A 13386-nucleotide genomic window follows, 5' to 3' on the forward strand; every position below is an offset into this window, starting at 1 on the left:
TCGTAAATTTCTGAATACTGAATGCATTTCTGGTCATCCCATTGCAAAAAGGACTGAGTGGAACTTGAGAACAATTGACAAGAGTTGTCAGAGGTCAGGAGTATCTTCTGCTTGAAGAAAGACAAAGTTGACTAAGGCACCACAGCTTGGAAAAAGGTAATTAAGGAAAGCAGACAGGAGTTGTCTGTCAGTCATGGGGTGCATCAAGCATGGCATTGCTAGTCGGTCAAGGGAAGGGATTGTCCCGCTCTACTCTGCGCTGGTGTGGCCTCACCTCGAGTACTGTGTGCAGTTCTGGGCACCACAGTACAAAAAGGACGTGAAACTGTTGGAGAGTGTCCAGAGGAGGGCTATGAAGATGGTGAAGGGCCTAGAGGGGAAGACATATGAGGATCAGCTTAGGTCACTTGGTCTGTTCAGCCTGGACAAGAGGAGGCTGAGGGGGGACCTTATCACGGCCTACAGCTTCCTCACGAGGGGGATTGGAGGGGCAGGCGCCGATCTGTTCTCTTTAGTGACCAGCGATAGGACCCGAGGGAATGGAGTCAAGCTGCGGCAGGGGAGGTTCAGGCTGGACGTCAGGAAGAGGTTCTTCACTGAGAGGGTGGTCGTGCACTGGAACAGGCTCCCCAGGGAACGTAGTCACAACACCAAGCCTGTCGGAGTTTAAGAACAATTTGAACTGTGCTGTCAGTCATATGGTCTGAATTGTTGGGTAGACCTGTGTGGAGCCAGGAATTGCACTCAGTGATCCTTGTGGGTCCCTTCCATGGAGATTCTATGATTCGTGTGTGCCATGGAGAGTGTAGCTAGGAACTGATTATTCATAGTTTCTCAAAACACAGAATTAGAAAACAAGTACCTTCTAGCTTACAAAGAAACTAATTTTTTTTTCACAAAGTGCACGGTGAAACTGGGACTTGCAGATGCACAAAATTGTGGTGGTTTAAGCGTAAGTGGATTTTAAAAGATACAGATTTAAAGATTCATGCCAATTTATGGAGGCCAATTCCATAGTTAAATTTTAACCCTCAAATCTCTGGCTATATCTTGTCTCTGATTACACGTTGAATTATTTGCCTGTGTGTTCAGTGCAGCAGAAATCAGGTAGGTTGTTACGGGGGGATGCTTCATAGTGGGGGACTTGGCAGAAGCTGTGTCTGGGGTTGAAATGTCTGTCAAAGAAGCACTTGAAGAAATAGGTGAGAGGAAGAGGAGAAAGTCTTTGGGACAAGATATTTGCTGAGAGTCCTAGTAAATGGTCTTGAGGAGAAAACAGATGAGCTTGTAGATATGGAATGAAGTTTTTCTCCAATGTGCCTTGTTTCTAGGGAAGGGGAATATGGTGCATACGGTACCGTGTTTCATGAAGTGTTTCAGAAGAGATTCAGGGAGCAATGGGTGAGAGAGCCTCAGTGTCTGGCTTAGACAAATCCATAGGAACACTACCAAAGGGTAGGTGTAATGGATGCGTGGAGAAATAGGATGTGGATTCTGTGAAGAGGAGCCAGCAAGGCATGTGGATATGTTTCTCAGGCTGCTGTCTTTGTCTTGGAAGTCCAAAAGGCTTTTGAGAAGTTCCCTTGGTAAGGCAGGGAGCCTAAGCAGTTAGAGGCTATGGGCAGACCTCCCAATGTGGATTCTGGATTGTTTGAAAGAGGGGGTGAGTGGGTGAGTGATTCTCAGCGTGGGAGACGGTGGCTGTAGCGTTGTGCTCAGAGGTGTGCTGGTAGTGTCTGTGCTGTTGAGGGTGTTCAGAAATGGCGTGGAAGAAGGGATCCTCCAGCAATGAGACCTTTGGATTATGATGAATCATTGCACTGAAATATTAGTTCATTTTTTGGTTGTGAGCAGGAAAAAAACAACTATGTTGTTAGGGGAAAAATCAAGGGCAAAAATAATTCTGTCACTGTGTGAATATGTGGTGTACCCTTAACTAGAACACTGTGTGATGTTCTGATTCTGTAGTCCCCAAAGGTATTTAGCAGAAGTGAGAAAAGCATGGGGGGAAAAAAAAAGAGGCAGGATGTACAAAAGTTAGGGGGAGGTGTAAGGCAAGGAACAAATACACAGAACCCCAGCACTGAAAAATATGACTGTGAGGGGTAAGGCAGAGCTGTAAGATGTGTCTTGAATAGCCTGGAGAGGATGAGGAAGGAACAAGCATTTATTTTCTCAGCTGCAAGAATTAAAGGGTATCAAGTGAAGTTAACCAGGTGATGCATTTAGGAAAAACAGAGGAGTTTTTTTTTTTTTTCCCCATACTCTCCGCCTCAAGATACAGTGAAAACTGCCTGGATTCAAAAAGCAACTGGAAATATGAGAAAGAAAAATCTTCTGGGGCTATGATGTAGAGAGATACCACCTCTAGGACAAGAAGTATCTGCAAAATCATTGGAAGCTGGACAGGTCTGGGGGAAAGGTGCCTTGTTCCTTTTATTCTAGATATTTGCTTTTACCAGTTGGGAAGTATAAGTATTGGGCTAACTGGATGTTTGGTTTGACCCAGCAGTGTTGTGCTCAGAGACTTAACAACTGGCATTGACTTCAGTATTAATTTTCACTCTGATGTACTGGATTGTTGAATTTATGGGGTCTTTTCATTCCCTGCAAACATCTTGTCAAGCTGTGGAAAGACTTCAGGATCTGCTTTTGGAAAGCTTGCTTAGCAGCCAAAGAGATGGAAGAAGCTCACTGATAGTGAAATGCAAATACTTCGTTCTCAGTGCTCAGTGAATAAGACAGCTTATTCAGAAAAAAAGCGTATGCCCTGCATCTTTGAGCATACAAGCATCTGCAGTGGGTGAAAGCATTGGTCCATTGAGCCTATTTTATGAACACATTAATAGCACAGGCTCCTGTGGTACTTATGTGCTTTTTCCTTTCCCTGTAAAAAGTGTCCATTTTTTGCCACCTCATTATTTAATTGAATATTTATGTGTGTTGGACTACATGGTAGCCGTTTCTTCAGGAAGCTTTGCTGAAGGACTCTAATATCTTTGGACAACCTTTGGAAAAGGCTGAGGTACTGAATGTCTTTTTTGCCTCAGTCTTTACTAGAAAGACTTAACTTTCAGAAATCCCAGGTCCCAAAAGCTGGGAGAAAGGCTGGAGCAAGAAAGATACATCCCTAGAGGAAGAGGATCAGGTCAGGGAATACTTAATCAGACTGGACAATCATAAGTCCATGGGCTGTAATGGGATGCACCCGCGAGTGCTGTAGGTGCTGGCAGATGTCATTGTGAGGCCACTCTCAATAACTTTGAATGTGGAGACTGGGAGTAGTGTCCAAAGGCTGTAGGAAAGCAAATGTCACCCTTATCTTCAAGAAGGGCAAGAAGGAGGACCCAGGGAACTACAGGCCAGTCAGCCTCCCGTGAAAAGGTGGTGGAGCAGCTAATCCCAAAAACCATTTCCAGGTACATGAAGGACAAGAAAATCATCAGGAGTAGTCAGCATCACTTAACCAAGGGGAAGTCATGCTTGGCCAGCTTCAGAAGCTTCTGTGATGGAATGACTGCCCTGGTAGATGAGGGGAGAGCAGTGGATATTCTCTGCCTGGACTTCAGTAAGTCCTTTGACACTGTCTCCCATCAGATCCTCATTAGACAAGCTGCTGCTGTCTTCATGCATGATGGTGGGCAGACAGCAAGGTGGGTTGAAAACTGGCTGAATGGCTGGGCCCAGAAGGTGGTGATCAGTGACGCAAAGTCTAGCTGGAAGGCAGTACGTAGGGGTCAATACTGGGTCCAGTCCTGTTCGACATCGTCCTTCCTTAATGCTCTGAATAATGGGCAGGGCGTACCCTCAGCAGTCTGCTCTGTGTAAGTCAGGAGATAAAAGTGTGTGAATGTGTAGAATTCATAAGGGGATTCAACTACCAATTATATAATTGCTGGCTGGATAGGAAATAACAGAAATTCAGGACCAAAAGGTTTTTTTGAGGTCTACTTGTAAGCTATCAAGCCTCTCTGAAGCTGGGATTTTCTGGCTGTATGTTATGTCACTAGGAGACATCACTGTCAGTTACACAGTACAGAGCTCTTATAAATGACCCTTAGGCAGCAGTAAATAAATAAATAAATGCTGTGTATGCATTGGGAGTCTTTTTTTTTTTTTTTAAGTGAATTTAGAGTCTTGATAGTGTTTGCTGAGGACCGGGTGCCTATCTTGTAAGTGTAGTATCTGGACCCAGAAATAGGACCGTGGTTATATCGTAACTGAGCTAAGTTTGATCACTGAAATTGCAACTTCTGTTTTAATTTGTCTGATTTGTCTGTAAATTTGTCTGATTTTTTTTTCTGCAGTGTGATTACTGTGTATTACCAATGCCTTTTCATCTATTTGTATTTTCTTATTTTCTAGTATGGTTTCTTCGTATTTGGTTCATCATGGGTACTGTTCAACAGCAACTGCCTTTGCCAGAGTCACAGACACCACAATCCAGGAAGAACAGACCTCAATAAAGAATAGACAAAGTAAGTCTTTTGGGTAGTTGTTCCCAAAACACGGCATACTGGCTATCGTATCCTCCAGACTGCAGTGCTGTTATCGCAGGACATTTAAAAGTGAAAGCTGTTGCTCACAGAAGAATGAAATACTGTTGAAGGAGAAAGTTATTCCACGACAGTACAAAGCTGCCCACAGCAGGCTGCTGGCTTGGTTTTGCTGCCTGTGGTTCAGCAGAACTCAGGCACCACTGCTCTGAGCACTTTTCCCATCATCACTGTGTCACTTCCACCTTTTGCCGTTCTTGCCTGAAGAACTGGTGCTGTTGTTTCCTTTGCCCGTCTGCTCTGAAAAATGGCCTACGTGCCTGTCAGTGTTAAAGAGACTGGGTTGTCTGATGAACTTGGTTAGTTTTCCTCAGTACTGTTGAAAATGAATACCTGAATATACCCTGTCCTGATTAGAAGAGGTGAGGTGACTCTCAGCTTTGAGTCCAGCAGTTTCACACATCGGGGACAGAAGGTGCTTTCTTGGAGGTAGGACCGAACTGGTGGAGAGTAGATCTTGTTACCTAAGGCCTTAACTGAGCAGAAGTCACTGTGCATTGGAGATTCCTTTGGGTATGGGTTCTTCAATGCAGTCTGTTGCAGCCTGGGCAGTTTTATTAGCATGGTTATAGGGACCAGGCATATCAATCTATTTTGACTATAACTCCCAGAGTTACAGAGTCTTCCAGTCCCTTTGCGCATTTTGTGTTCAGGTAAATTCAGAACATCAGAACAGGCTTCCTAGAGAGGTGGCTGATGCCCAATGCCTGTCAGTGGGTGGTTCATCTCTCAGTTTGTAGGGCTGTAAGCGCTCTTGGTTTCTGCAGAATAAGGCTGGCAGCTTTCTCTTGCTGTACTTCTATTTTTTAGCCGTTCTATTCACAGGCTCAGACCGCAGTGTTGCAGAATATTGGTGTGTGTTCTGCATTCTCCTGCCTGTTGAATGCAAGCTAAGCCCTGACCTATGCATTTCCTTTCCCTTTGTGAACTGCTTCTCATGTGACAGTTATGTATCAGGTGCATCATGCCCCTTTGTAGTTCTCCCTCCATACATTACATGTGCTTAGCCAGCATTCAGGTTGGTTTGGGTACTCAGCTTCATACCCAGAATCAATGGTAGCTGCTGCTGCTGCTGCTCATCGGTGCCTTTACGTGGATAGTACTGATGGGCTGTATGTTTTCCAGGTCATGCATCATGCAGCCCTCACCCCAGCCGGGGTTCATGCTGGTTTGTGTTTAAATGGTCAGGTCTCACAGGAGATGCGTGAGACAGCACAGTCTGGTTTGTCTGAGGACAGGTGGCAAGGCAGACAGGAGGGAAGGAATACAGAGCTCTGCAGTTGGGGCTCAAATAAAAGGTGTGAGGAAGACACAGAGTGGAAAACAAAAAGAGAAGAAAATAAAAAAGGTAGAGACATCTGTGAAAGCTGCCAAACAAGGCAGTAAGAGCAACAAAAAGTAGCAAGACATGAAAAATGACGTGTAAATAAGTAGAAGAAACAGAATGAAATGAAGGAGACTGTGCGACACATGTTGATGTGAGAACCACATCTTTGGTTTTAGCTTCCAGCTAGGATAAGAAGCAAATAGATGCTGAAAAATGGGAGCCAAGACTGCTTCTTTCAAATTGTTGTTGGGGATTAGTAATGAGCGTTGCTGGATTATGCTTTCAACTGCTCATGATTTGCGAAAATCTCAGTCTGTTGCTGTTAGTGCCCCTGCTTGCAAAACACCTCACAGGCATTGATAACCTCCTCTCTTGTTTGTAAGGAGACCCGAAAAAGCAGAGGGAAGTACAATGCGTTCTTAGTTTTCAGTACATTTAGAATAAAATGCAAACCTCTGTAAATTAGTAGGTTCCCTGAGTATCCTGGGATGGGATCAGCGAGCATCTTAAGTCTTGTACTTGTGTTTTCTGACCCACTGAAGGAACATACGTGGGATATGAACACACAGGGATAATACATGGCTTCTGCCTTGTGTCTTTGCACCTCTTAGAAGTGTACAGCTTGCTGAGCTGTGTCTAGTTTAGCCAAAACCTGATTGCTGGAGCTAGCTTCTGGGTGCCATGTCCTCATTGCAGGCCCAGGTCAGTTGCAGGAAGCCAATTTTGATGGTGTTGTTACTTTTACTTGGAGGTAGGGATAGTAAGGAAGCAGTACTGTGCTGTGGCTTTAGCCTCCAGACCCACTAAGAATAGTTTGCTTGTCTGGAGGTCAGCCATACAGCAATTTTCCAAGCGTGAACCAGACAGAGGTTGTAATGTGGGGGTGACCTAGGGGTTTCCCCTCTGAGACTGTCATTTCCCCAGCAGCCTCCTTGCTCCCGTCCGGCTGTTGTGTCCTGCTGTCTTTTCCATTGCTGCTAGAGGACTCCATAGCTCCATGACTAAAGGACTAAAGTCACAGAGCACCCCACCCCAGCACACCCACTTTGTCTTTCAGATGCTCCAGGTGTTTCTGAGCTACTAACAGATATTCTCCCTCATTTTCACAGACTTTTCCTCATCCTAATCCATAATGAATAAAATGTGGTCCCCAATTCTCCCTAGCCCTTGCGCAAGGTGGTAGTGGGGAGCTGTGTGGCATATGTGAGACTTCACTCTGAAACTCTTCTGGCCATTCTTGTTGGCCTGTCCTGTGTGTCAATAGGTCTCCTTTTGCTTTCAGGAATACAGAAGCTAGTATTAGCAGGCAGAGTGGGAGAGGCTATAGAAGCCACCCAGCAGCTCTATCCTGGCCTCCTAGAACATAACCCCAACCTGCTCTTCATGTTAAAGTAAGTATGAATAGCTTTATACTCCCTAATTCTGAAATGTGAAGCTGAAGGAGATAAGAAAGAGGCTGCCCAGCCATCCAGTCAGGCTGCACACCTTGGTCTGAATTCTAACTGTTTGAGGTCCCTTTGGGAGCAGGTGGGAGAGGACCTAGCACATAGCCCTTTTGTTGCTCCTCAGGTCCAGTATAGCTTTGCCTCATGAGGTCAGGCAGAGGTGGGTAAAATTTTAGTCCTGCTGACTGCTAGAAACTCCTTCACAGATGGCCTTTACTTACCTTGTGGAGATCTTGCAACACTGCAGCACGTGGTGGTCACTGCAAAGATTCCTAGAAAGATGCATGTATGGAAGAGGCTATCGGGGGTAGAGACCGAACGGAAAAAGTGCTTATGTGTCCCAGTTCTCCCAGCTGTACATGGTTGCTCTTCCCAGCCTCCTGAGATGTGTAAGGACAGAGTTCCCAGTAAAGCTAACTTAGGAGCTGTCCTCACTGTGGATACTGCATTTTTTGCCCTTTGTTGTCTATTTCCCATTGGACACTGTAATTTCTAAATTGATGGAGCAGTGGGGACTGTCACTGGCAGTTTTAGTATCTGCCCTGAATTAAAAAAAAACACAGTCTAATTTTGGAGTACCTGCAGAGGTGGTGGAGCTGAAACCACACTGTAAAGGAATAATTTCTTCTTAGCACAGTAGAAGTAAACTTGCTTTTTGGAACAAGGAAAACTCTCTTTATCCCACCATGTGTCCTAACAGCAGGCTCACCATCACATGAATTTTCTTGGGTCCAGAGCAGGAGAGATGTGGGAACATCTGGATAACTGGAGGAATATTATCTAAGGCCTGGGGTTATCCTGCCAAGCAAGAAATGTGCTGTGTTTTGAATCTGTGAAGTGTTTCACTTCTGATACTACGGCAACTCATATTTGCATCACTGGCCCCATTGATGCTGAAATGCTTCTTCTTTTCCTGTCTCTGCCTTTGCTGATGCCAACCAAGGTGGAGCATCTTGTCAATGACACAAGTGCTCCCCTAGTTACTATTAAGTGTGGGGCTGAAAAGAGGCTGACTGTTGGTACACTGCTCGTCTGTCTCTATATGGTTCTCAACGTTCGTTAGCATCTGAGTGGCAGCATCTGAACTCCTTCCTGCTGTAGCGTTATCAGAGCACTCACAATACAAAAGTAGCAAGAGTCTAAAACGTCTCTTTCAAAGCCAAGACATTTAACTCTATCCAATTTCTAGGACTTCTGCAGACAGTAACTAAGGAAACATCAGTGCAGAACATCCTGGCTGTCACACACCCTTTTCTTCTTCTTCCTTCCTATGAAATCAGGTGTCGGCAGTTTGTGGAGATGGTGAATGGGACAGACAGTGAAGTACGTTGTTTCAGTGCACGCAGCCCCAGATCCCAGGACAGTTACCCAGGGTCCCCCAGCTTAAGTCCTAGACATGGATCAAACAACTCACATGTTCATAGTACTGGTAAGTGCTTTTTCTGTGTCTTCTGGTGAGAAGAACAAATGTTAAAGGTGAACTGCTGTATATTACCTTACCTACTACTTTCTGTTCTATGAAATGCTCCTTTTCTTTCTGAGAACCAGCTGAGATGACATATTGATTTGGTAGGTGTGTCTGTACTGCTAAGAAATTGGTTTTGCATGAGTTATTTTCCACAGGCTATTGTGTGCAGAGTCTTTTTTTTTTTTTTTTAGAACAAGGAAGCTTTTAAAGGTGGCCTTCTAGTGGAGCCATTGTGTGGCTCAGTTTTACAGACCAAGCTGTAAGAGGAGATTCTGGAAAATAAAGCCCTTTTCCTGTACCTTGAAGTGTGCAAAAGAATTGCTTTCCAACAGGGGCCCTTCAGATTGCAGAAAATCTCCACAGACTGGGCATAAGATACACTGTTCTAGCCAATTTAGCAAAAGGCTAGGGGGATGCCTTGCATGAGTGCTTCTCCTCCCATGGTCTGTACCTTGGAAGCTCTAAACATGTAAGAAGGGAACAGGTCTGTACCTGCAAAAATTGATCTCAGAAGCATCAAATTTTTGCAGTTTGGGAAATTAAGCTTTAGGATTTGAAGAAAGAACAAGGTGAACCAGGACACCCTGAGATATATTTTCTAGGTAATTACTGGCTATGGCTTTGAAGATGATTGGGCCAGGGAGCAGAGCCCGTGAAAACAGTTTGAGTTGCTTCACTGAGTCTTGAGCTGCTCACAGCCATCTATACTTTTTTGTATATGTTTTGTTATATGTAGTATGTTTTGTTTTGGTATTCCCACTGTTGCATGTAAGAAATTGTGAACATGCAGATGTTTAAGGGAAAGGAAGACAATCACTTGAATTCCTCAAAGCTGTCGCGCACCTTCCCAAGCCAGTATCTTTGCTTTCCTATATCATGTTGTGAGAAGTGCTAAGTATGTTTCTCTGAATAGAGAGTCAGAGATCTGTATCTTCAGTCTTACTTTGCTTCCTTCATTTGGGATCTGCTTCTCTTACTAATTGTTAACTTCACAAGAGAGTGTCATTGTCAGTCTGGTCTCATTTATCCCTTCCTTCTTAACTTTCAGGAGCAGATAGTCCAACCTGTAGCAATGGAGTCATGTCCACAAAGAGCAAACAGAGCCACAGTAAATACCCAACACTGAGTTCATCATCTTCGTCTTCTTCCTCCTCCTCCCCCTCATCTGTGAACTACTCTGAGTCCAATTCTACAGATTCTACTAAATCTCAGCAGCACAGTAGTACAAGTAACCAAGAAACCAGGTATATTTTTTTTTCTTTGTAGATCGCTGTGGAGGGTGAGATGGTGGGAGAGGGCTCAGTGTTCTTTCTGAAGAGCCAGAAGAGCATCTGCCCTGCTCTTCTGAAAAACAGAGAAACTCTTCTTATCTATAAGGTCACTACTGTTCCCAGCAGACATAAGCCTGTCCCAGTTCTAGCTCAGGCTTGGAGGCTTATCTCATGAGGAATATAAGAATGGTCTTGTTTCAAACATCAGTCTGTCTCATTAACTGATGCCGTCAGAGCCCAACATAATAGTTTGCATAGAAGCTCTGCCATTGGGCCTTTCTTTGGTTCAGCTGCCTCAGCCAGTGAATTACCCTTGATAAGGAGCTTGTCTGCCCTTTTGTAGGTGAGGCAGCAGCACAAGTGATTACTGGGTTGGTATGCTGCCCTCAAGTATTTTTCTTGGGTTACCTTCACCTGTTGTCCAATTTGTTGTCCTTTGAGATAAGCCCCCGAATCAAAAGCAATTTGTTTCACACTTGTGACAGCAGGCCAGACTTATAAAACTTCACTTCTCTGAGAAGCCGTAGGCAGTCCAGGAGAGCAGGGAATAGCTACTCCTGCATTTACTGGAATGTGGAGTATATTGAGCAGTGGTGAGAACTGAGCTTCCTTTGGGCTCACTTTGCAGGGTGATGTTACAGAGCTGTCTGTGGCCCTTCTGGAGCAGAAGAATATCACTATGATTAACAGAATCCCTTGCTAATTGCAGCTGGCATTTGCCTTGAGTGCTGTGCCGAGCACAGTTTTCAGCAAAAAAAAGCCCAGCATGATTTTCTCATCATTTCATTTTTCTGAGTTAATCAACAGTCTTATTCAGACTGCTGTCTTGAACATTTAAACCTAAAGCCCTTGTGTTTTCTGTATTGTACTTGTCGGAAGGGATGATGGCTTACCACAGCTCAGATTTTCCTCCTGTTTAGTGTGTTCTCTGTTGTCTGGCTGCTGTTCAGTGTCCAGAGGTGACTGCTTCTTGCAGTGAAAGTGATAAGCGCTCTGCACCTGTAATTATGACAAGCGCATTCTGAACAGAAGCCTGTTTCGTAAGTTGTCTTCAGAAGCTAGAAACAATTTTTGCTACTCTGAATTAAACCATCTTGCTTCCTGTAGTTTAACTGACACCTGTCCTGGTTTACTGGCCATTGCTGGGCATCATTTGTCATCTGAGCTCTTCATTTCTTCCCTAATTTAGACATCTGGCCTTTCTTTCCTCCTTTCACCTCAGTGACAGCGAGATGGAAATGGAGGCTGAGCACTACCCCAATGGAGTCCTGGAAAATTCATCCACCAGGATAATGAACGGCACCTACAAACATGAAGAGATCCTGCAGACGGATGAATCCAGCATGGGTAGGGCCTCAGGCAGGAGGGGTAATGGGAAATAGAAAGAGCCGGTATCAAGAGTTAAAGCTGTGATTGGATTGTGGGGGAAAAACATGTACTTTCGGGTTTCTTTCCCAGCCCCAGTGAATGAAGTTCTCGAGATACCTATTTCACAAGGAAAATGAATCTGTCTTGGAACTGAAACTAGGTTTGACTTTTCACAATCACACAGCAGTGCTGATGATGTTGTGGACCAGGGAAAGCAATAGGATTCAAAGGTTTGTTCAGCACTGGTCATGAATTCCGGCTCAGAAAAGTCCTGGCACTTCTACCAGCTGAGGAAATGAACCAAGCTGTGGAAGGCTGTCTGATTCCCAGCTGCAAAATGTCCTCAGCACAGTATGGTCAGCTATAACTATCTTTTTTTGTGGGTGCTTCAGCCAGGAAGGAGAGGATAAATGAGCTACACTACCTCTGAAAGTGGGAATTCCTCCAGTTATAGTGGGTCTTGTGGCCACCTAGTATTGGGAAGTTGGTGGTGTTGGTATTGCTGACTGAAAGTTTTCTGAGTCTAGGGTGTGTTAGACCAGGTTTTTTTGTGGTAGATGCACTACATTGCACACATGAAAGGGTAACACAGCTGGAGTTCCAAGTTCCCATGATTTTATTAGAAGCCTAGATTTGTAGATAGTCCTCAAACATTAAACAAATGGAGTTCAAGAAAAACATGACCACCTGCTGGTTGTAGTGCAGGGCTCAGAACAAGCTGCCACTTGGATAAACTTTGAGCAGGGAGCACCTACCTGCTCCAGCAGGGGAAGGAGTTCGTGGCTAAGAAAGGGTTGCATGACACACAGCGAGCAATTATGTGGAATGAGTGACAATTGTTCCTTCTCCCCTGCCTTTCCTCTAGAAGACAGCTGCTCCCAGAGGCAGCTCTGCGGAGGGAACCATGCTGCTACGGAGCGAATGATCCAGTTTGGGCGGGAGCTGCAGATGCTGAGTGAGCAGCTTTGCAGAGAATATGGGAAGAACACAGTGCACAAAAAGATGCTTCAGGTAAGCCTGGGCTTTATGCTGCCTCACTGCAGCTTTCTGGGCCAGGACTGGAATTGTGGGTTTTCTTGCAGAGCTCTGGGTGGCCACCACATCTGCACCTGTTGAGGAAGAGGGGCCTGCATGGGGATCAGAGGATGAAACTCAGCAAACATAGAGCATGTAGACCCAGTTCTCAGCACAGGAGAAAAGAAATAAAGCTCCTGCCTGCCTTCTAGGGGCAACTGCGTGCTCTTCTTCTCTCTAGGTGGCACTCTAGCTGCCTTCCTGTGCTGGCTCCCCTGCCAGGTGGAGACAGCACCCTCTTTAGTCCGCTATCTTGATGGCCCAGCGTGGTCCCTTGTTGCCAAGAAGAAAAGGGCCATTTATTTTCAGGAGGTAGGCACCTGTCACATAGGCAATGGCAGGAGGTGCCCTGGCTGACAGACTGGGTGGTATTCCTGTGTATTTGCAGCCATGCATGAACTTACTGTGCCTTTCTGTTCTCTCACACAGGACGCATTTAGCTTGTTAGCTTACTCAGACCCTTGGAACTGCCCTGTTGGTCAACAGCTGGACCCAATCCAGAGGGAACCTGTTTGTGCTGCTCTTAATAGTGCTATATTGGGTAAGGCCTGGTTCCTATGTGAGCGCTACCCACTGGACATAGCTGTTCTCAGGCACTGTCCTGTGGCAGGCAGCCCGTGAGTGTTAGGAAAAGTTTGGAAGTACTTATCTTTAGCCTTTGCCTCTCTTTCTATTGCTGAAAGGGAAGGGTTACAGGAAGGGTGGTAAGAGTGAAGCCTGCGTAAAATGGATGCCTCTGATCTGATCTTTGTTTGGCTCCCTTGGATCTTCCTCAATGCTGCTTCCGAGGATTCTCCTAAGGGTTTTCCTCACCAGCTCTCTGAGGAAGCCAGTATCTCTTTGACGTGTTTCCCTGCCTCTCTTCCTTCTTGTTCCG

At 45.2% G+C, this 13386-nt stretch overlaps 1 protein-coding gene across 4 annotated transcripts in view; it reads left to right on the top strand.

Annotated features, from left to right (window-relative positions):
* The window catches only part of RANBP10 (RAN binding protein 10), a 76827-nt gene that overhangs the window by 61157 nt on the left and 2284 nt on the right, over positions 1 to 13386 (top strand). For 2 of the 4 annotated variants that reach the window (XM_083852058.1, XM_083852055.1), the window contains exons 7-13: positions 4366 to 4478; positions 7166 to 7274; positions 8609 to 8757; positions 9845 to 10040; positions 11257 to 11414; positions 12301 to 12446; positions 12939 to 13050. In XM_083852058.1, coding sequence (XP_083708184.1) covers positions 4366 to 4478; positions 7166 to 7274; positions 8609 to 8757; positions 9845 to 10040; positions 11257 to 11414; positions 12301 to 12446; positions 12939 to 13050 — 983 coding nt within the window. The remainder of the gene's footprint in view (positions 1 to 4365; positions 4479 to 7165; positions 7275 to 8608; positions 8758 to 9844; positions 10041 to 11256; positions 11415 to 12300; positions 12447 to 12938; positions 13051 to 13386) is intronic. The other 2 variants (XM_083852056.1, XM_083852057.1) reach the window with 2 other exon arrangements.

This window comes from Anser anser (genome assembly GCF_964211835.1).
Source record: "Anser anser genome assembly, chromosome: 11".
Taxonomy (NCBI): Eukaryota; Metazoa; Chordata; class Aves; order Anseriformes; family Anatidae; genus Anser; species Anser anser.